This window comes from Tursiops truncatus, chromosome 2 (genome assembly GCF_011762595.2).
Source record: "Tursiops truncatus isolate mTurTru1 chromosome 2, mTurTru1.mat.Y, whole genome shotgun sequence".
Classification (NCBI taxonomy): Eukaryota; Metazoa; Chordata; class Mammalia; order Artiodactyla; family Delphinidae; genus Tursiops; species Tursiops truncatus.
In genome coordinates this window covers 34822101-34843206 of record NC_047035.1, presented here as the reverse complement: position 1 = coordinate 34843206, position 21106 = coordinate 34822101, and the positions used below count along the sequence as shown (strand labels likewise).

Genomic DNA, 21106 nt, shown 5'->3' with positions numbered 1-21106 from the left:
ATATCAGATGATGCTGACTTCATATATGAGTTCAGAAGCATTCCTTCCATCTCAGTTTTTTTGGAATAATGTGAGAAGTATAGGCATTAATGGTTCTTTAAAAGTTTGATAAAATTCACCTGTGAAGCCATCTGTTAATGGACTTTTGTTTGGTGGGAGTTTTTTAAATTACTGAATCAATCTCATTACTGGTAATTGGTCTGTTCATATTTTCTAATTCTTCCTGAGTCAGTCTTAGGAGATTGTACGTTTGTAGGAATTTATCCATTTCTCCAAGGTTGTCCATTTTATTGGCATATAATTGTTTGTAATAATCATTTATGAACTATTGTATTTCTGTGGTGTCAGTTGTAACTTCTTTTTCATTTATGATTTTATTTATTTGTGTCCTCTCTCTTTTTTTCCTGATGAGTCTGGCTAAAGGTTTACCAATTTTGTTTAACTTTTCAAGGAACCAGCTGTTAGTTTCATTGATCTTTTCTATTGCTTTTTTAGTCTCTATTTCATTTATTTCTCCTCTGATCTTTATATTTCTTTCCTTCTATTAACATTGGGTTTTGTTTGTTCTTTTTCTAGTTTCCCTTTAGGTGTAGGTTAGGTTGTTTATTTTAGATTTTTCTTGTTTCCTGAGATAGGCTTATATCACTATAAACTACCCTCTTTGAAATGCTTTTACTCTGTCCCATAGTTTTTGGTTGTTGTGCTTCCATTTTCATTTGTGTTTAGGTACTTTTTTACTTCCTCTTTGGTTTCTTCAGTGATTCATTGGTTATTTAGTAGCATATTATTTAGCCTCCACGTTTGGTTTTTTTTTTTTTTTTTTGCAGTTTTTTTCCTTATAGTTAATTTCTAATCTCATAGTGTTGTGGTCAGAAAAGATGTTTGATATGATTTCAGTGTTCTTAAATTTAATGAGCCTTGTTTTGTGACCTAGTATGTGTTCTATCCTAGAGAATGTTCCACATGCACTTGAAAAGTATGTGTATTCTGCTGCTTTGGATGAAATGGTCTGTATGTATCAACTAAGTTCATCAGGTCTAATGTGTCATTTAAGGCCAATGTTTCCTTATTAATTTTCTGTCTGGGTGATCTGTCCATTGATGTGAGTGGGGTGTTGAAGTCCCCTACTGCTATTGTGTTACTATCAATTTCTTTATGTTTGTTAATATTTGTTTTATGTATTTAGGTTCTCCTATGTTGGGTACATATATGTTTTACATTGTTATATCTTCTTATTGGATTGATCTCTTTATCATTATGTAATGTCCTTCTTTGTCTCTTGTAACATTCTCCGTTTTAAAGTCCATTTTGTCTTGCATTAGTATTGCTACTTCAACTTTCTTTTCTTTTCTATTTGCAAGGAGTATCTTTTTCCATCCCCTCTCTTTTGGTCTATGTGTGTCTTTAGATCTGAAGTCAGTCTCTTGCAGGCAGCATATATATGGTTGTTTTTTTTTTAATTTATTCAGCCACTCTCTATCTTTTGATTGGGGCATTTAATCCATTTACATTTAAAGTTATTATTGATAGGTGTGTACTGATTGCCATTTTGTTACTTGTTTTTGTAGGTCTTTTTTGTTCCTCTCTTCTTCTTTTGCTCTCTTCCCTTGTGATTTGATAACTATCTTTATTGTTATGTTTGGATTCCTTTCTCTTTTTGTATATGTATCTTTTATAGATTTTTGGTTTGTGCTTACCATGAGGTTTGCATACACATATACATGATTATTTTAAGTTGATGCTTTCTTAAGTTCAAATGCATTCTAACAACCCTGCATTTTTACTTTCCCCTACATGTTTAATATTTTTGACATCATATTTTATATTTTTGTTTGCATATCCTTAACTACTTACTGTGAATATAGATGATTTTACTACTTTTTTCATTTAAGCTTCCTACTAGCTTTATGAGTGGTTGGTTTACTACGTTTACTGTATATTTGCCTTTGCCAATGAGATTTTCTGCTAGTCTTCAGGTCATTCTCATTGATAGTTTCTCTGTAAATAGTTGTGATTTTGGTGTGCCCATGGGAGGAGGTGAGCTCAGGGTCTTCCTACTCTGCCATCTTGGCCCTATTCCAGATAGAAATTTTAAAAAGCAGAGTCTGAACTGAAAGTGGACCCCCAATACCCACTGAAATCTGAGAAGATATAATAGTCAAAAGATATCATACCCTCTAGACATATTCCTCCTTCACAGAAACTGATTAGTATGTAAAGTCTTGAGAAAGCCACATTCATTTTCTGATAGATTTATTTTGAGATATACATACTTCTTTCTCTTTTATCTACCTTTCTATTAACTTTAAGCTTTTTTGACATCTAACTAAGTTACAACTCTAGGAAGAGTTGTTATTATTATTGGTGACCATCTTCCAAGATGAAGGTGAATATCATAGCTTGGGGGAGGAAAAATGCTTCTATTTTTTTCACTCAAGTCAAATAGTCAAATGTTCCTGGTGTCCAAAAAGTGAGAGGGAGACACGTGTGATCTACAAGCTGAGTATTATATTACAATGCCTGCATCAGTTTCTCCATCTCTGGTTCAGTCTATACGTGAAGAGACAATAGTCATTGTGTTAATTATATAAATTTTGGTATTTCCATAGAATACAATATCTTAGAATTGAAAGGAATTTCTGATGTTAGCTTCTCCAATATTTTACTCAGTGGAGGTGTTAGAGAAAATTTCTAACAGCTGGCCATCAGGTTTTTGTTTGATGCTTTTAGTGAGAAAGATATTATTTGCCTCATGAGGAGAACATTTATTGTTGGATGGCTGTTATGGCAAGGATGTTTTTCTATTACCCTGAGCCAAAGTCTTTATCCCTGTTTCTCTTATCCATTAGTTCTAATTCTGCCTGGAGCAACACCAAGTAAATTGACTCCCTCTTCTACATGACATCCTCTCAAAGAAAGTACTATTTATGATTACGTAAATGTTAGTAGTATCTTCTCTTCTAGCCACAGATAATATTATTTGCCCATAATATCATTATAGTTGTAAATATTGTACATTATTTATTCCCAAAGCTAATGTGGAGAGATTAATTTGAGGCCAGTGTTCATTCATTTATTGAGTGCCTACAATGTGCAGGGATTTGGTAGATCAGTCAAGAAGCCTAGATAAAATGAGAACGTGACTTGTGAGGCAGTCATATATTATTGTATCAGTTTTGTACATTTGCCTTTTATCACAATTAGTTTCCTCTCTTTATCCTTTTTAATTCTTTTGACTTTAAATTCCACTTTGACATTAAAATGCCATTCCTGCTTTTTTGAATATTTATATTAGCCTGGTGTCTTTTGGGCATACCTTTCATTTTTATTCTTTCATCTCTTTTAAGTGTATCCCTCATAAATAACATCCAAATGGGAATTGAGCTTTAAAAAACTCAATCTTGCATTTGCCTTACTGTAACCCTGATCCTAGCTTGACGTTCATTTTGCTTTACCATGAAGTTTTCTATATATTATTCTCTTGATATTTTTTCCTTCCATCTTACTTTGTTTTTACTATTAATAGAACTTTGTTATTTCTTCTTTGTCCTTTTCCCTATTATTGGTTTGATCCAGGTGCTATTTGTTTCCTTTCACTCATTATTTTGGAAGGTGTGCTGTACTCTACCATCCCCCTCATGCTTTCCTTCTAATTTCTGATACTAATAATCAAATATTCATTTCTCCACTATTATATTTTTAAAAGGTGCTCACTATATCCCTCCTACAAGGCCTTCCCGTTTCCTCCATGCACATCCTACACCAATGAGACTTTGAGAAAACTTTTACTTCTCCCATCTCCTCCCACTCCCTCAACTTTTAGGCATTGCTGAGATAATGCTTTTAAATCTAGACTATTACTAAGTTTTCTCTTGCAGTATGTCTCTACAACTTCTGGGAAATCCATGTTTAGTACATATATTATAATCCCCCAGTTTATTTGATTGTTATTCATTTAGATTTAGTTATATAGTTTATAAATATGTGTGTATTTTACTAGTGTTTTCTCTACTCTTCATCTTCCCCTATCTTGAGGTCTCTGATCTGGTTAATTTTTTTCATTTAGAGTCATTTTTCCAGAACATTACTTGTTGATTTATTATCTAAATTTTTACATTTTCACAAATATTATTCTTCTGTCCTGACAGGTGAGTGGTGTCTGACTGGATATAGGATTTGGGGGTTGCAAGCCTTTTTTCTTAGAGCATGTTGATATTAATCTACTGTTTTATAGTTTTTAGTATTGTAGGTAAGAAGTCCAAAACCAGTATCTTTTTTCTTTGTTAGTAAATTTAATCTTTCTGTCTGACAGCTTGTAAGATATTCTCTTTATCCTTGAAATTATAAAATTTAACCAGGACATTTTTAGGTTTATAATTTTTTGTCAGTCTTACCTGGAACTTAGTAAATCTTTTCAATCTCCAAGCCCAAGTCATTACAAATAAATGAAATTTTCCTCTATTTTCCCCCTCTATCAGTTCCTTTTTTCCCGTATGGGATTCCTATTAATAATATGTCAGTGTCTTGCTGTGTCTTCCAAATTTCTTATCATCTCCTGCATGACTTGTGTCATTTTATATTTTTGTACATCTCTTTGAGACATTTCTACTACTTGGTTTTCCATGCCACTAATTGAGTTTCACCAGAGACTATATTCACCTTCATCTACTAAATTTTAAATTTTGAAAATTATATTTTTTGTTCCAGAACATCCTTTTAAGGTTGTAAATGAATCTCCATTAGTGCTTTAATTGTGTGTTGTTTTTGTTGTTGTTAAAATTATCTATTTCCCCCAACATGTTGATTTCACTAAGAGCCATCCTAACTATCGTTCTTATTCTTCCACCCTCCAGTTGCTGGCAGCTTAAATTGCTGGTATTTTCCTTTACCTACTGAGAGTTGTATTCACCCTCAGCCCTCAAGAATCTGCTAGGGTGCCATAGACCTGACAGGAATGTAGTTATAGTGGAAAAGAGCATCAAAGTGGTAAAAGGCATGGAAGTCACAACTCCTGAATTGGCAAAGCAGCAATAGCAAGCTGCCAGTCTTCTATTGAAGCCGCTGTGCTTCCTGGACATTTAGTTATGAAGGTTTGGGCTTTCCCAGTTGTTAGGGATAGGGTAGTCTTAGTATTTTTTAAGTAAGTAGGGTAGTTTTTTAAGTAAGTAGGGTAGTTTTTAAGTAAGTAGGGTAGTCTTAGTATTTTTTAAGTTGACTTCTGGGTCAACTTAAAAATAATACCTTTGTGCTTAAACTGCATCCCAATCAGCTTCTAGTGCTTTAAATCAGTGAATGTTAGACATGGAAAGGACCTAGTCCAAATGTTCTCATTTTACAGATAAGGATAATGAGACCCCAAGAAATGATGTTCATTTTTCAAAGTCATCTCAGCGGTAGAGACAAAACTGGATTCTAGGCCCTGACACACTCAGGCTTCAGTTGACAGTCTGTTTTCTGTCACCGAGTACTTAAATTTCTAGCATTTAGCACTAGATCAATGCTCTTATAGAATGTTTTCATATAATATTGGTACTCTCAGAGAACCATGGGTAGGTACTTATTTCAAGTGAAAATGGATAGAAAGTGTTAGTAAATCAAGATTAATGCTAGTATTAGATTTATCTTTAAAGAAATGGTTAATCACCTTTCAAATCTAATTAAAACTGCAGTTTTTAATGAAGAAAGAATTAAATGATATCACAATATCCCTTTAAGATCTGCTGTTCTTTGAGAAAAGGGAAGCTACTGGTATATACCTAGAAAACTTACTAATCTGCTTAATTGAACATCCCTTCGAGTGGCAATGGTGAGAAGATATTTCAAATGTAAAAAATACAAGTTATTGGTTTTTGATCGTCACTATTTGGCATACACAAATAATATTTATATACTTAGATAAAAATGATAACTTTTCTGACGATGTATATAACAAAGTGTCTTTCACAGTGTGAATACTACTGTAGTTTAAAAGAATAGTAGAGTGAACATAGGTGACCTTGAACCTGTTACTACCTCTGTGAATTTCATTGACCTCTCTTGCCCTGCCTACATCATAGAGTTGTAAAATTAACACATAAGTGTGACAGTGTATTGTTCTTTTAAAACAAGAGAATTATTGTCATTAATTTTATTTCTTAAATATCAACTGATCTTATATATAGGAAGTAATGTCATATATAAGACATATAAGGTCATATTATGTTTTCATTTTACTCTCCTATCGTTGCGAAAATTAATATGCTATGCTCTCTATTTAACAAAACTGAGAAAATCATAATTATTTTTATCCTACTATAATATCCATGATTATAATCCTTGCTACCTATTTTTTATCATTATTCAGAGTAATCTCTTAGTCTTAGAAGCAAACTCAGTTTTTAGTTCTTAAAAATAAAAAGGTTGGGGGGATGGAATATGAAATAAATATGGGAAAATATTAGCATTTGTCAAATCTGAGAGATGGATACATGGGTGTTATACTGTTATCTTATGTGAGAAATATTTCATCATTTAAAATATGAATCACAAAAAAAAAGAGAGCAAATTTATGACTTGTGAGCAAGCCCTAAGTTATGTTTAATCAAAATCTTATTTAGTTTTCATCTGAATATAGGATTCAGAACTATGTTTGTTTCATTCCGCAGAACTAACGTTCACAGATGCACTTTTCTTGTCATTCCAGACAGATCTTCTCCTGCTGCCTTAGCATCCTCTGTTTTATGCTTTTGCATAACGGTCCATTCTCATGAGAGTTTTCCTTGTATGACATATCATATGCCTGAAAAAACTAGACAGTCACTCTGCTTAGGCACTCGACAAGGAAACAGAGGTTCTAGTCCTAGCTCTGCCACTTACTGCTCCGCCTAGCCTTTAATATGCTACTTTGCCTCTCTGAATATCACTTTCCTTTTCTGTAAAATAGGCATAATCATACTGTTCAATCTACCTCAGAGATTTATTGTGAAATAATAAATGGAGTTATATCATGCAGTATAAGTGAAGTTACAAATCCTCTGACAGTTGCCATACCTTGGTCCCTGTCCCTGTAAGCTATGATCTCTTACTAGGTCCCACACACCAGAAGTATGCAACTGAAAGTAGAGTTAAAGAGATGGGCAGAGGGAGATAGAGAAGGGCAAGCCCCAAAGAATGCTCCTAGCTCTGCTACTGAACACAATGACCCCCAAAGACCTTTCCAATTTTAAGATTTGGTGATTTTGTGAATCCATCAGCCACAGAGAAGAAAGCAGCATTGAGTGTATTCTTTGAAACATAATAAATTACAGTAAGGACTTGCTTGATATAAAATTCCTTTTAGTTTATTTCTGCAAGTTAGAAAATATCATGTGAAGAGTTGATGACTCTGCAGTTTTACAAAATAGGAAAAAGTCTTTCCCAGATAATATGAAAACAAGGAATAAGGGGGAAAAAAAATCACTGAAAAGTATGTTTATTTGCAGCCATCAGCTAGCCTGTCCCAGGAACTTTACCCACCTACAAAGATGTTGATGTGTATGTCACTGCTGCTTTGTTTCCAATGACTTTGCCATAATCCTGTAGAGCTGACAAGCTATAAATTAAATATTGTAAGATTGGTAAAATTAGCAAATGTCTCTTATACTAACACAAAATTATATGTTGTGTTGATAATAGTCATTGTCCCTTCACCTGAATCACATCCCACATCACCCTGTGTTTGTGATGTTTTTCCCATTTACTCCATAGGCCAACCATTGGCTCAGCTTAATGATTCAGCAAGGCAAGGGGACCAGAGTGCTGGGCATGCAGTGATCAGGAATCCATCACATACATATCTTATAGTATTGCAGTACAAAAGAATAATTTGTTATCTTTTTCCCTAAAGCTAAATGAAAAAGATTGATGAAAAATCTGTTCAAAATACATAGTTCAAAAATACACCCGTTTTTTAATATAATTCTTCCAAGATGTTTGCCCAACCAAATTAGCTTCAAAATTCATGTCAGGGATTTTTTTTTAAGTTTGTTTGTTTTTTTAATGTTTTACACATAGATCCTACCTTCATTGAATACCTGGGTATCTTTTTGGCTGCATAAGCAATTAACTGGATGATTTCAAAGGATCCCTGTGTTATAGATTGAACCTCATGTGAGCCATTTTTCAAACTTTTATTGTTGTCTCCTTGGGAACTTGCTCACCAAAGCCAAACAACCTCTGGTACACTCATGGACAGGGCAGTGCTTGAGGAGCAGGAGAATTTTATCTAGAGTCAGTAAGAGAACCTAATAGTAAATGGAACTATTCAGGCTGGAACCAGGCCTAGCTTATTTATTGAGCCCTTTGGGCTTTTCACATATAGTTCTATGAATGTATTTGAGGTCCAATCTATGGTTTTCTTCTGTGTTAGTCATAGATATTCTCCTAAATAAAAACAGTCAGATATGCTAAAGTTGAACTCTGCCAGGTTGTTAGGTTTGTATGATAACTTTTGTCAGTACCACAGTAATAACAACAACAACCAACCTTTCTTATAAACTCAGTTTGTACCAGGTACTATCCCACAAACTTATATATATTATGTTACTTAACCCACATAACAACCCTATACTATCCCTACCTTACAGATGGAAAACTAAGGCAAAGAAAGGTTTAGCAACTTGTCCAAGGTTCTACATCTAGCAGGTAGTAGCACCAGGATTTAAACTCAGGCAGTCTGACTCCAGAGTTCACACTCTTAATCTCTGTAATGTGCCACCTCCCAACTTTGTCTCCTGAAGAGCCTCTTGGGTAGATCCAAGTTCCTCTCCTTACCTCTGTCACCCCTGGATAAAATTTGTGCTAGTTACAAATCTCCTCCTCCTCCTCCTTTTCCTCTCTTCCTCCTCCTCCTTCATCTCCTCTCCCTCCTCCTCATCCTCCCATGAAAAAATGCATCAAGAGAAAAGGATATGAACAAACTTCACTACCATGAGAGATTTGGGAGAACATATGCTATCCCATTGAGACATCATTTGATTTCAAGTTAACAAAAACCTGCTGATTCTAGTTTAAGCAAAGGGGGGGATTTATGGGAAGAGTTGTCTCCTGGAGCACAAGACCAAGAATATGCCTCAGGAAGGACTAAAAACAAGAACTAGAGCATTAGAAGCCAGGATGGTTCCCTTTTTAAATGTACATGTTAGATGTCTATGGAGGAGAAAGGGAAATACCTCCCTTCTCCACAGGGTAAAAAGTTCTTAGAAAACAAGGGTTTAGGCTGAACAAATATTCCTCAAAAGGCACCTTTTCTGTACTCCATCATTTGAAGGTAAATGCAAGTACAGTGCACATTGCCCAGTAGCTTTGTATGCATTTAAAATTGTGACTAAACAGTCCCTTTCAGCTATTGCCTGATTTCCTGTCCCTCCAGAAACCCTGATGGTTGGCATTTTGTTTTTTTCTCACTTGATTAATCTCAAGTTAGGCCTTTGCAACCCTTCTAACATCAATAGGATAAGACTGTTGATTTCACACCATCCTTCCTCCCAGGCCTTCCATCTGTACAATCAGAGGGCCTGGTGCACTTGTCTTTTCAGTTGACTGTCAGGAATCTCACTAGTTTCAATCCCTAACATTCACCCTGTCCCTTTATCCTCTCAAAATATCTCATACTGTCTCTGCCTTCCTTGTTCTTTTTTTCTCTACCTTTTTCCCAATAAACACCTACTGGCTTTTTATATTTTTAGGGACCCCCCCCCACCCTTTTCCCATTAGATGAAGTTCAAATTCTTGACCTTGAGAGCCCTCCAAAATCATGCCCTACACTACCTATCCCAGCCGTTCCAAGTCAGGTCCCTCACTCAAGCAGTTCATTTTCCCCATTCATCGAGAACACCACAGGCTTCATCACAGTCCGATCCTCTTGCTTACAAGGCCCTTTCCCATTCCTTCCCACCTGTAAAAATTCAGCCCATTTCTCAAGGCCTAACTAAATTAAGTCATATTCCCTCTAAAGAGTCCTAAGTCTCCAACACCTAGGGCGATCGACTGTCCTGGTGTGCCTGAAATTTCCTAGGAAATGTAACTTTCAGCACTACATCTGGGATATTCCTAGGCAAACTGGGATTGTTAGGCAGCCTATCCACACCTCACTGTCTCCCCTCATTATACTGCCTTTTTGAGTAAAAAGCCTGTGAAAGTACCAGTAACTACTATTTCCACACTTACAAGTTTCTTTCTCCACAATGAGTTATGCTTTTACTGTGCAGAGACCTTTTTGATTCCCACTTCATACAGACTTTTGTGCTGTACTCATGTTAATGCCTACTCGTTGAATAGGTGGTCTAGTTTTTAGTTGGCACTATATTTAAAATATTTTCCTTGTGTGTTAATTTATTTGTCTTTATTTTTTTTCCAGCCCAGATGACTTACTCAATGCCTTGAATGAGGGTATCAGTCGTGCTGATGTCATCATCACATCAGGGGGTGTGTCCATGGGGGAAAAGGTATGAAAAAATGAGGTTCATGAAGTATGCAGTTGATTAACAGTGGTGTGGTAGTCATCTGGTATCCATAACCAGACTCCCACAAAGCTGAAAATCCACAGGGCTTCAGAAATTTCTGGGCATTCTAAAAGGTATGCAGTGCAGATAAGTCAGAGAGCTTACCATCTCAAATTAAATCCAGGAGTGAAGGTGTTAAAATGTAGATAGGTATTCTCTTCATAGCAGACAGATTGCCGGGTCAGTCTTCCCTCAAAGTCTCCTAGAGGTCTTGAGCCCTGGGTAGAGCAGATTGCTGCAGTCCTCTCCCAAGATCACAAAGGCTAGGCTGAGGTCTGCATTGTAGCAAAGCTATAAGAAATAATTTGCAACATGTCTGTTATCATTACCATCAAACTGCCTGATGTGCTCTGAGCATCACGAGGGCAAACCCTGAAGTTAAGAGTACTTAAATTTTCAATTTCTTATTTCCAGGGAGTATTTCATATAAAACTTATCTTGGTTGCTAATGAACTTAATTATGGGACAGTACCTATTTGGCAGACCAGAAGTTTGCTTTTCCAGTACTTCTGAAGAGGCAACAAGCTTATAGCTTACATAGGCTTGGCAATTGTGGCTCAACTATGGTAAGAACAGAACACTTCTGGACCTTAACCTTCTTTATTAAGATGTCATTTATCCCAGGGATTTGCTCACAGGTCAACAGCCAATATAGTAAAGCATATTGGTTTTCTTTTTTTACTCTCTGTGTGGTAAGATACTTACACTGAACCTTTAATTTACTAGGAAGGAGATTTTTAGGAACTGGGCATCCCAGAGTATTCCATAGGAGCTAATAATTGTCCTTCCTAACTCCTTGAGGGGGAATCATATGAAAGAAGAACCAGGAAGAAAGAGAGAAAGCATCAATGCAGCAAACTCCCGCCAGCCTGCAAATTCTAGTCCCCAAAAGAATTCCAGTGTACCTCAGTAGCAGAAAGAAAGAAAAGTGTAAGAGAGAGAACATCTGCTTCAGCCCAAGGGCAGAGCCTGAAAACCAGTCACTGAAAAGACAGGGAAGTTAGTCAAGGAAAGATCCAGAAGCATTATGTAGTACGCATGAATTTTAAGTGCAGAAACTCAGGTACACAAGAAATTTATTTATGTGATTCAACTTAAATTCTACTGTGAGTACCTACGCTACAGAACTGGCAGGAAATTTTATTTAAGCCACTGTAGGACTAATTGCCTCCCAAAATTATGCCAAAGAACTGGGAGGGGCTTAAGAGGCAACAGAGCATCAAGGAGACACATCTGGTCACCAGTCTTCGCTGGACACATCTAGAGTGTCCTTGTCATGCCATTAGATCTCAGATCTTTGTTCTTTTGGGCCATACTAATAGCACTGGGATTATGGGGAGACTGGGAGTCTTAGGGCAGAGGAAAGGGGCCCCTGCTGCTTGTGGGACCCACAGACCTCTATCCTCTTCTCAGCCAAGGAGAAATGACTCTTCCATAGTTGCTTCCCTCAAAATCTCTCCCCACCCCCACCTCCTCCTGTTTCACATAGCCTTTGCGAAGAGTTTTCATTTTTATAAAACACCGAAAGTTTCAGGTAAACAGTATCTGCTTTCTGCCCTAAAAACTAAAGAATTGTGTACATTACTATAAATTTTCCAGCACGTACAGAATTGTAAAATAGCTCAAAGACAATGAAACGTGTAGATAATCGATAAGGATACGCTAGACTGGACATCAAATAATTGTTTCTTCCTATTTCAAGGTCTCTTAATTTTTCCTAATAGTGTCTCCCCCACCCCATATGATCAAAATAATCACAAAGATCATTACTGATCACAGAAAAGGACTGGTCTCATAGGTTTGCCCTGATTATTTAGCAACAAAAGTATTAATTAACCATATAGGTCTCCTTGAGTTTGTTTTACACATCTACAGCCATATAGCAATAGAATATTAAAACTAATGAACAATATTCCAAACAAATAAATAATTTGTTAAAATATTTTTTATTTCCCTTAACATTTCATTTAGTCCCATGGTTTTCTTGTTCTGCTGGATCTTGGGTTAGCAGTCTGCTTTCTTGAAACCATCTGTTTTCATTCTAAAGAGTCCTGGGATTCCTGACTCAGTCCACTGGTACTGTACAAAAGTTATCTAAGCTATATCACCTCGGCAGCCTGTACCCTAGAGACTATTCTTTGAAGCATCAATAGTTCAAAATACCTATGATTGGCCTTTTCCCTAGTGCTCTGAGTCTCTTTGTTGCAGACACAAACTATTTACTGTAGCTTATATAGCAGAGCCTTCAGGCCAGCATCAAAGTAAAACAGAGGCTTTCCTTAGCTAGTAGATATTTAATACCTGTGCTTAATTTATTACTGTAACCAATAATATTAGAAGATAAGTGAGATTCTCTATTGGTACACAGTAGGTAACTATTTCATAAAAGTTTTGGTCAGTGTTTCCCCTGAGGGTGAAAACATATTATGAACAGCAAGGGCATTGTCAAATCTCCAGACACTTCCCATAAAGCATACAATTTCTGAAACATTATATTAATGACATTTTACCTGCATAAACCTAACCTAGAGCACAGTGAGCCTTTCTTCTCAGATGTAACAGTAACTCCCTTCCTCTGAAACTCCTGTAACAGTAACATATCAAACAAACCTATTTCTAATTTCTCTTTTTATAAGATGAAAGAACAAATCTTCGTGACTTTCTACGGGCCCTCTAGGAAATTTCAAACATAGTTTTAGGCGTTGAAGATATTCTGAAAAAAATTTTTTTTCCTAAATTTAGATCTGATCTTTAGAAGGCAAAAAAGAGTTGTCAAAAAAAAAAAAAAAATTGGGCACCTGATTAAGATAGGATCATAGCTACCTAAGAAACATACTTGGTTACCTAATTTTTCAAAGCAACAATAAAATATTTGAAAACAAGCATAGAAGGTAACATGATCATAAATAATATTGGCTCATTCATAAATTAGGAACCTTTGTTCTATACTTCTTTATTTCCTTAAATAATCAAAGACAAAATAAACAAAAAGGCATATTACACAAAAAGAATAACCTTACATATCATAGGGAAAGCATTAATCAGTAAAGCAAAGAAGTAAGCTCGTCAAAACTGAGTGAACTTACTAAAATTTTAATATATTTCTCAGCTTCATTTCAAACACAGGTAATTAAACCAAGGCAAATCAAAGTCATTTTCAGAGTTTTGTCCTTTATTATGCTTTTTTTTATATGTTGGAACAAACTGACACTTTACTTTAGAACTAAGAGTGGTCTCCAGACCAAAGAGGGTCCTGGAGACTCTTTAAGTGGGTCTGCAAGGTTAAATCTATTCTCATAATAAAACTAAGACTTTATTTGACTTTTTTATTTTCCTTCTCTCATGACTGTATAGTGAGTTTTTCCAGTGACTGTATGATCTATAATATCTCATCAGACTGAATATGGAAGCAAATAAGAGAATCCACCTGACTTCTATTAAGCTGAACATTAAAGTGATTTTTAAATTATAAAACAATGTATAAACAATAAGTTACTTATGTTAACATGAAATAGCTTCATCACTGCTGTTTACAAATGAACCAACAAATAAATATTCTTAAATTCTTAGTTTTAATTTCTAATACAGTAAATATCGATAGACATAACCCACATAACAAAAGCTCTAGAGATCCTTAATGGATTTTAATTTAAGAGCATGTAAAGGGTCCTGAGACCAAGTATTTTGAGTATTGGACTTTTTTTTAAATATTTTTTTTTCCTGAAAAGTGAAAGAATATGCATAGTTTACTTGTCTGTCATGATTACTTCTAACATAATTGCAACCACCCATATTTATTATAATGTTTAAGAAAATCACTAATTTCTATTTCACAGCAAAAATTAGGGGGCATCAATCATTGACAAATCATATGTAAGCATTTTAGCGGACTAGCAAAGTTCATAAACACAGAATACAACTTTGTACAGCCACACACATCCCCTTTGTACCTTCTTAATGTAGCAAAAATGAAAACATACTCATTAACACGGCCCAAAGATATATCCTTTCTATGGCATATTAAAATAAGAAGCAAAGTATAATGTATTAACTAAAAGTCATGCTTAGTAAGCAGTGATCGAGTATCCTATTGTACTTAGAAATCAAGGTATCTCATGATTATTCATTAATTAATCAATTTAATAACTGTTCAAGATTTTAAATTACTTAAAAATCTTGAAAATTATTTTCAAGCTGACATTCTACAAACATAATTACTATTGAAATTAAAAGTTTGTCAGAATAATGATTCTATTTCATTGAACCAAATTTTAGATTTTTCACAATCTTAAGTATTATATAAGAATAGCGTTAGACTCTTTGATGAGTAACCTATATAATTTTAGGAAAAAACAAACCCAAGCAAAATAAAATGTATTTTCCTACTTAACACTGATAAGAGAAAGAACATGGCTGGGTTTGCTTATTAACCAAAATAATTAAGCTAGTCTCATTTGCCAGAGATTTACCTTAACTATGTGAACTTTATTCTTAAAATTATAAGAAGAATTTTTTTTAGTGCAGCATATTTAAAATAGTATAAGATAAATTTTCTTATTATCTGGGAACTTTAGGAATATTCTATTTATGTAAGTACTTATCTCTCTAAATGAATCAGAATAGAGTATCTTTAGTTTAAGAGACATTAGAAGTGTTTCGGTGTGTTCGTTTTTCTCCCCGTTGGCAAAGCAAACTTTATTGTGGGCCTAAGATCAGGGCTCTTCTCTTCATGTCCTGCTAAACCAGAGAGTTGGGGATGAGAGGCTCTTGTGTTTCCCCTGCAACACCTCCATCACATTCAAATTCAAATGGAGAGAGCCAGGGTAGGGGACACCCTGAATCTGCAGCATACTCTGAGGAAGGCCCACTGTGCATGGTGGTCTCACAGGCATATAATTTATGAATACCCTCCAGAAATAGGAAAACATTTCACACTCACAAAACAAGATAAATGCCTTCCCTGGATCACAGACACATAGACACACAACCACATAAAGAATATACAGCTTCAGGGACTTCCCTCGTGGTCCAGTGGTTAAGAATCCGCCTTCCAATGCAGGGGACGTGGGTTTGATCCCTGGTCGGGGAACTAAGATCCCATATGCCGCAGGGCAACTAAGCCTGTGCGCCGCAACTAGAGAGCCTGTGTGCCACAACAAGAGAGCCCACATGCTGCAACCACTGAGCCCGCGTGCTCTAGAGCCTGCATGCCACAACTAGAGAGAAGCCCACGCACCGCAATGAAGAGCCCACTTGCCGCAATGAAAATCCCGAGCGCTACAACTAAGACCCAACGCAGCCAAATAAATAAATAAATAAAATTTTTTTTCAAAATACAGCTTCAGCTCTACAACTTCAACCACAGATTAAGAGTAAACACAGAAACAAACAAACAAACAAAATTAGTCTACAAATAAAGAGCTATTTTCCTTCCTAGAGGTCACAAAATTCTTAATTGGTTTAGGCTCAAAATGACAGACAAACAAACAAGAAAGACTAACAAACCAGATTCTCTATCTTCTCTTACCTAACAGAGAATGGATTTCAATCACCCATTTATAGGAATCACCAAATGGTCAGACCATAAAACCGAATTCTCAATCATTGATGCTACAAAGGGGAATACCTTATTGGCCATGCATAGAACCAAAATTAATAGAGGAGGCAAAAATAGAGAAACCCAAAGTTAGCAGATTTCAGGTTTTATTACTCTTTGGCATACACTCCAGAAACCAAAGAATGATGTATGCAGGTTTAAGCCACCCATAAAATGCACTTTTCTGGCAATTGAGTTTACTTGGTTTTGTCAGATAAATCAATACGGCATCTCAGTGGAGCCTTCAGAATTGTTAAGGTATAGTTTTTTAAAGATAAAATCATGAATCTCATATATTTTTTTATTTTATAAAATGAACATGTGTCAATGATTTTATTTAACTCATTAATTAATGAGGGAACCAGTAAGATGTTGCAAGAATTCTAAGAATTCTAAGAATTCAAAGAACAGAGACACCTATAGGTAATCAGAAATGCTGAAATCAGTCTGCTAATGGATGCAGAACTGTTCTATATCCACAGGAGAATAATCAATTACACTGCCACCAACAGAATTAATTTGCATTTCTTTGGATACTAATCATGTTCACCATCAGTTTTCTACAGCTTAATTTTTATAAAATAGCACAAAGACAATGAAAGGCACAAATAACCCAGAAGGTTGTTTGGATATCCAATAATCTTTTTTGCCCATTTCAAAGTCTTTCATAATTTATCTGACATTGTTTGTTCTTACTTGAGTTGAGGGAAAGACCTGTCTCCTTCATCCATTCGTGTTTCTTCTTCCTATCTGGATCTAGCTTTCAGAACATCAGACAGAGGTCCTTCCTGCTTCTATAGGTAGACAAAAACTTAAGAACAGTGATGATTCTCAGCTTTTATTGCTATGTCTGGTACAAACTTTCCATCACAAGAAACATGAAGCATTTCTTCATGTTCAGAAAGAATGAAAAGGGGCATTTTTACAACAGAAATGCTTTTTTTTCAAGAAAAATAAAATACTTTCATTCGTTTAACAAGTATGTAGTGAGCATATATGCTTTCCAAATTCTGTATCATTACCCATAAGGCCCTGCATGTGTGGCCTCTGCCTGTCTCTCCAACCTCCCCTTATGCCTCTTTCCTATTCATTCACTACCTTCCATTGTCTTTTCAGTTCTAGACACACTCTTTACTGCTCTTGAAGGTTTTGTATATATACTTTCCTCTGTCTGGAATTCTCATCCCTCCACACTTCTCATGGCTGAGTCCTTCTCGTCCTCACCACCTCTTTTAAAATGGCCTTTCCTTATTCTCCACCTCATACCGTTATTCCCTATCCCAGCACCTGCTTTTTTCCTTCATAGCATGTACCACACTTTATAGTTATTTTATTTGTTGTTTTATTTTAGGCTGTCTCCTCCTCCTCCAGTAAACTATAACAGGACATCCTTGTGCCAGGGACCATATGTATCTTGTTCACTATTAAATCTCTAGCACAAATAGAATTCCTCAGACATAGTAGGCACTCAAAAATATTTGTTGAACTAGCGAATGAATGAAAGTCATGTGCTAATCACCATGGACTCATTATATATATACAGAGGGTTTCTGATCTCACAAACTTTATAGTACAATAAAGGATACATATCTGTTATCAGGCAACTGCAGTATTACTTAAGTGTATGATGTCAGGAGGACATAGTACTATAAGAACACATAAGAAAGGCCTGGAGATTTCTGCTTCTACTATGATGGAGTGGCTTATTTGGACCAACTCTCCCACCAAGGACAACTATAAAAGCTATGGTGGCACAGTGGTTAATAATCTGCCTGCCAATGCAGGGGACACGGGTTCGAGCCCTGGTCCAGGAAGATCCCACATGCCGCGGAGCAACTAAGACCGTGCACCACAACTACTGAGCCCCCGTGCCACAACTACAGAAGCCCACGTGCCTAGAGCCCATGCTCCGCAACAAGAGAAGACATTGCAATAAGTCAGCCCACCGCAACAAAGAGTAGCCCCCACTCGCTGCAACTAGAGAAAGCCTGTGCACAGCAACAAAGACCCAACACAGCCAAAAATAAATAAATAAATAAATTTATTAAAAATAAATAGATAAAAGCTATGTAAATTTTTTTAAAGAATAAGAAAAAGGTGTCCAAAGAGAACAACCAAGACAGATGGGATTCAAGGCACCAAGATCTCAGAGAAAAGTGAACCACAGAGAGGCTGAACTGGAATTCTTCACCATATATTTCCTCAAGGCATTTACTAACTCCTAAGCCAGGAGGGACAGGGGATGATGTAATGGTCAAGAGGTCAAGAATCTAAGCATAACAGAATAGCTAAAAGGCTAAGAAAATAAGCAGAGTTTTCAAAAGTCTTAAGAGTTCAAGACCTGCCATGGAGGAGGGACCCTGGCAAATACCTCAGGCTTTCAGTTTAAACCCTTGAAGTGCCGTGATCTAAGAATAAGGACAAACTGGAAAAAAAAGCAGTCTTCACAAAGACTGCAATTGAGCCTCAAATTATCTCAGTCTCTGATTATATCAAGGTAATCTTAGTTAAGCTGCCAGAAAAAATTAAATTCTTTCTGGAGGAATAGATCATCATTCAAAACCTCTGAATTTTTTTCATATATAATGTTTGGACTTTACCAGAAATAGCACAAAATAACTAAAAATTTAGAAGGGAAAACAAGATAGTACAACCCTAAAAATGGTCCTGACATTTATATTGCCTCATATGGACTTTTAAAAACTGTAATTAATGTGTTTAAGAAAAAGAAATGACAAAGAATTTCACTAGAAAATTAGAATCTATTTATAAAAACTAAATGAAAATTTGGAAAAAATATGGAAAAGAGCATAAAAGACATATGGGATTTGGTGAAAGGTGTAACATATGTGTAACTGGAGTCCCAAAAGGAAAGGAGAGAGTGAACAAAAGCAATATTTAAGAGGTACTGGCAGAGAGTTTTCCAAAACTAATAAAAGACATAAAGCCAGATATTCAAGGAGTTCTGCTAATCTCAAGCAGGATAAATACAAAGAAACCATACGTAGGTAGTCATAGCAAAACTACTGAAAACCAAGGACAAAGAGAAACATCTTACCAGAAGGACATGTTAACGTCAAAGGACCAAAAATAGAACTAACAGAAATGATTTAAACAGAAATTATGGAACTCAGAAAACAATGGAGGGACTTCCCTGGTGGTCCAGTGGTAGAGAATCTGCCTTCCAATGCAGGGGACACAGGTTCAATCCCTGGTCGGGGAACTGAGATCTCACATGCTGCAGGACAACTAAGCCCACGCACCACAACTACTGAGCTTGCACGCCTCAACAAGAGAGCCCATGTGCCGCAAACTACATACCCCATGCACCCTGGAGCCCGCACACCACAACTAGAGAGAGAAAACCTGCACGCCACAACTAGAGAGAATCCCACATGCCACAATGAAGACGCGACACAGCCAAAATAAAATAAAATATTAAAAAAATAAAAACAAAATCAATGTGTTCAAAACAGAACTTCTAAAACATAAAAGAGAGAGAACAATGGAATGGCATTTGTAAAATGCTGAAAGAAAATAAAAGCTAGTGTGGAACTGAACTAGATAAAAACTGAACAGACCTATCCTAAAGGGAGTTTTTCAGGTGGAAAGATTATGGAAGCATGAAAATGTAGAAAGGACTAAAGAGCAAAGGAAAGGGTTAATATGTGGGTAAATGTAAATGAATTGTTATCTTGAGGTTTAAATGTATATAAATATATATTGAATATATAGAGTATATATTGTTTGTATAGTATATGTAGAATGTATATATATAATAGTTATATATATACACACACACATATTTATAATGTATATAGAGTATATGATAGCACAAAAAGGAAAGAGGAATGGATGGAGTTAACATGTTTTAAAGTTCTTACATTGGGAAGTGATAAAAATACCAAATTATGATAGATTGTAGTAAGTTAAGAATGCATGTTGTAATCTCTAAAATAACCACTAAAATAATAAGAGAATGTGTAACTAACAAATAGAAGAAAAAGAAAATTAAATAACAAAAAATTTTGGTGAATTGGAAGAAGACATGAAAGAAGAAAAAGAAATAAAAACAAAAGTGACAAATAGGTAATGAATAGGAGGGCAATAGTTTTAAACCCCAAATATAGCAATAATTATATTAGGTGTAAATGGACTGAGTCCTCCAATTAAAAATTGTCATTCTGGATTTTAAAAAACAACCAATTGCATGATGCTTATCAGAGACCCACCTTAAATATAAGGACACAGCTCATTGCAAGTAAAAGATGAGAAAAATGTTACAAGGAAAGATAGCTGGTATGACTCTCTTGATATCAGAGAAAATTAAGATAAAAAGGATTACTAGATATTAGGTGGAGGGACATTTCCTATTCATATATGTACATGGATCAGTTCATCAAGTAAATTCTAAATTATTGCATCTAATAATATAACCTAAAAATAAATACTAATCAATCTACTATCCAGCCCTGGGAATTCAGGGAGGCTGAGAAGATGACTGAGATTGAGAGTCATCTCAGAGATTGAGAGAGAGGAGGGTGGAAAGAAAGAGTTTTCTAAACGGAAGGAAGAACATTTTCAAAGATTTGAGGCAAGAAAGTGTAAAAACTGACAGCAATATAGTCCTGCTGGAATGTAGAGAGAGAGAGATTAAGGAAGAGGAATTGGGCTGGTGGGAAAAGGATTGCCTGATAAGAGCAATGATTGGCAAAAGGGGACTAGAAAATACAAGAATCTTAGCTATGATATTTAAAAGCTGAGACTTGTTTCTGGAAACCAGGAAGTTATTGAAGTATTATATATTGATTTGATCAGATTTGTTTCCAGGAGGCCTCTCTCACTACTGTGGCGGGAATAAATTGGAGGAGGGCAGGAGTGTTGGCAGAGAGACCTATTTCAGTAATTCAGGTGAGATTATGCTGGCTGAGGCTGTGGAGATAGAAGGAAACAGCTTTTAAAAATAAAGTGTCCCGGGCTTCCCTGGTGG

The 21106-nt window shown here is 35.7% G+C and overlaps 1 protein-coding gene across 17 annotated transcripts in view; it reads left to right on the top strand.

Annotated features, from left to right (window-relative positions):
* Window positions 1–21106, top strand: part of GPHN (gephyrin) — a 617381-nt gene that overhangs the window by 577885 nt on the left and 18390 nt on the right. For all 17 annotated transcript variants that reach the window (XR_012329944.1, XR_012329943.1, XM_073800350.1 and 14 more), the window contains one exon: window positions 10376–10463. Coding sequence is in view for 15 of the 17 variants with exons in the window: in XM_073800350.1 (XP_073656451.1) it covers window positions 10376–10463 (88 nt within the window). In the remaining 2 variants the exon portion in view is untranslated. Of the gene's footprint in view, window positions 1–10375; window positions 10464–21106 lie in introns of those variants that run through there.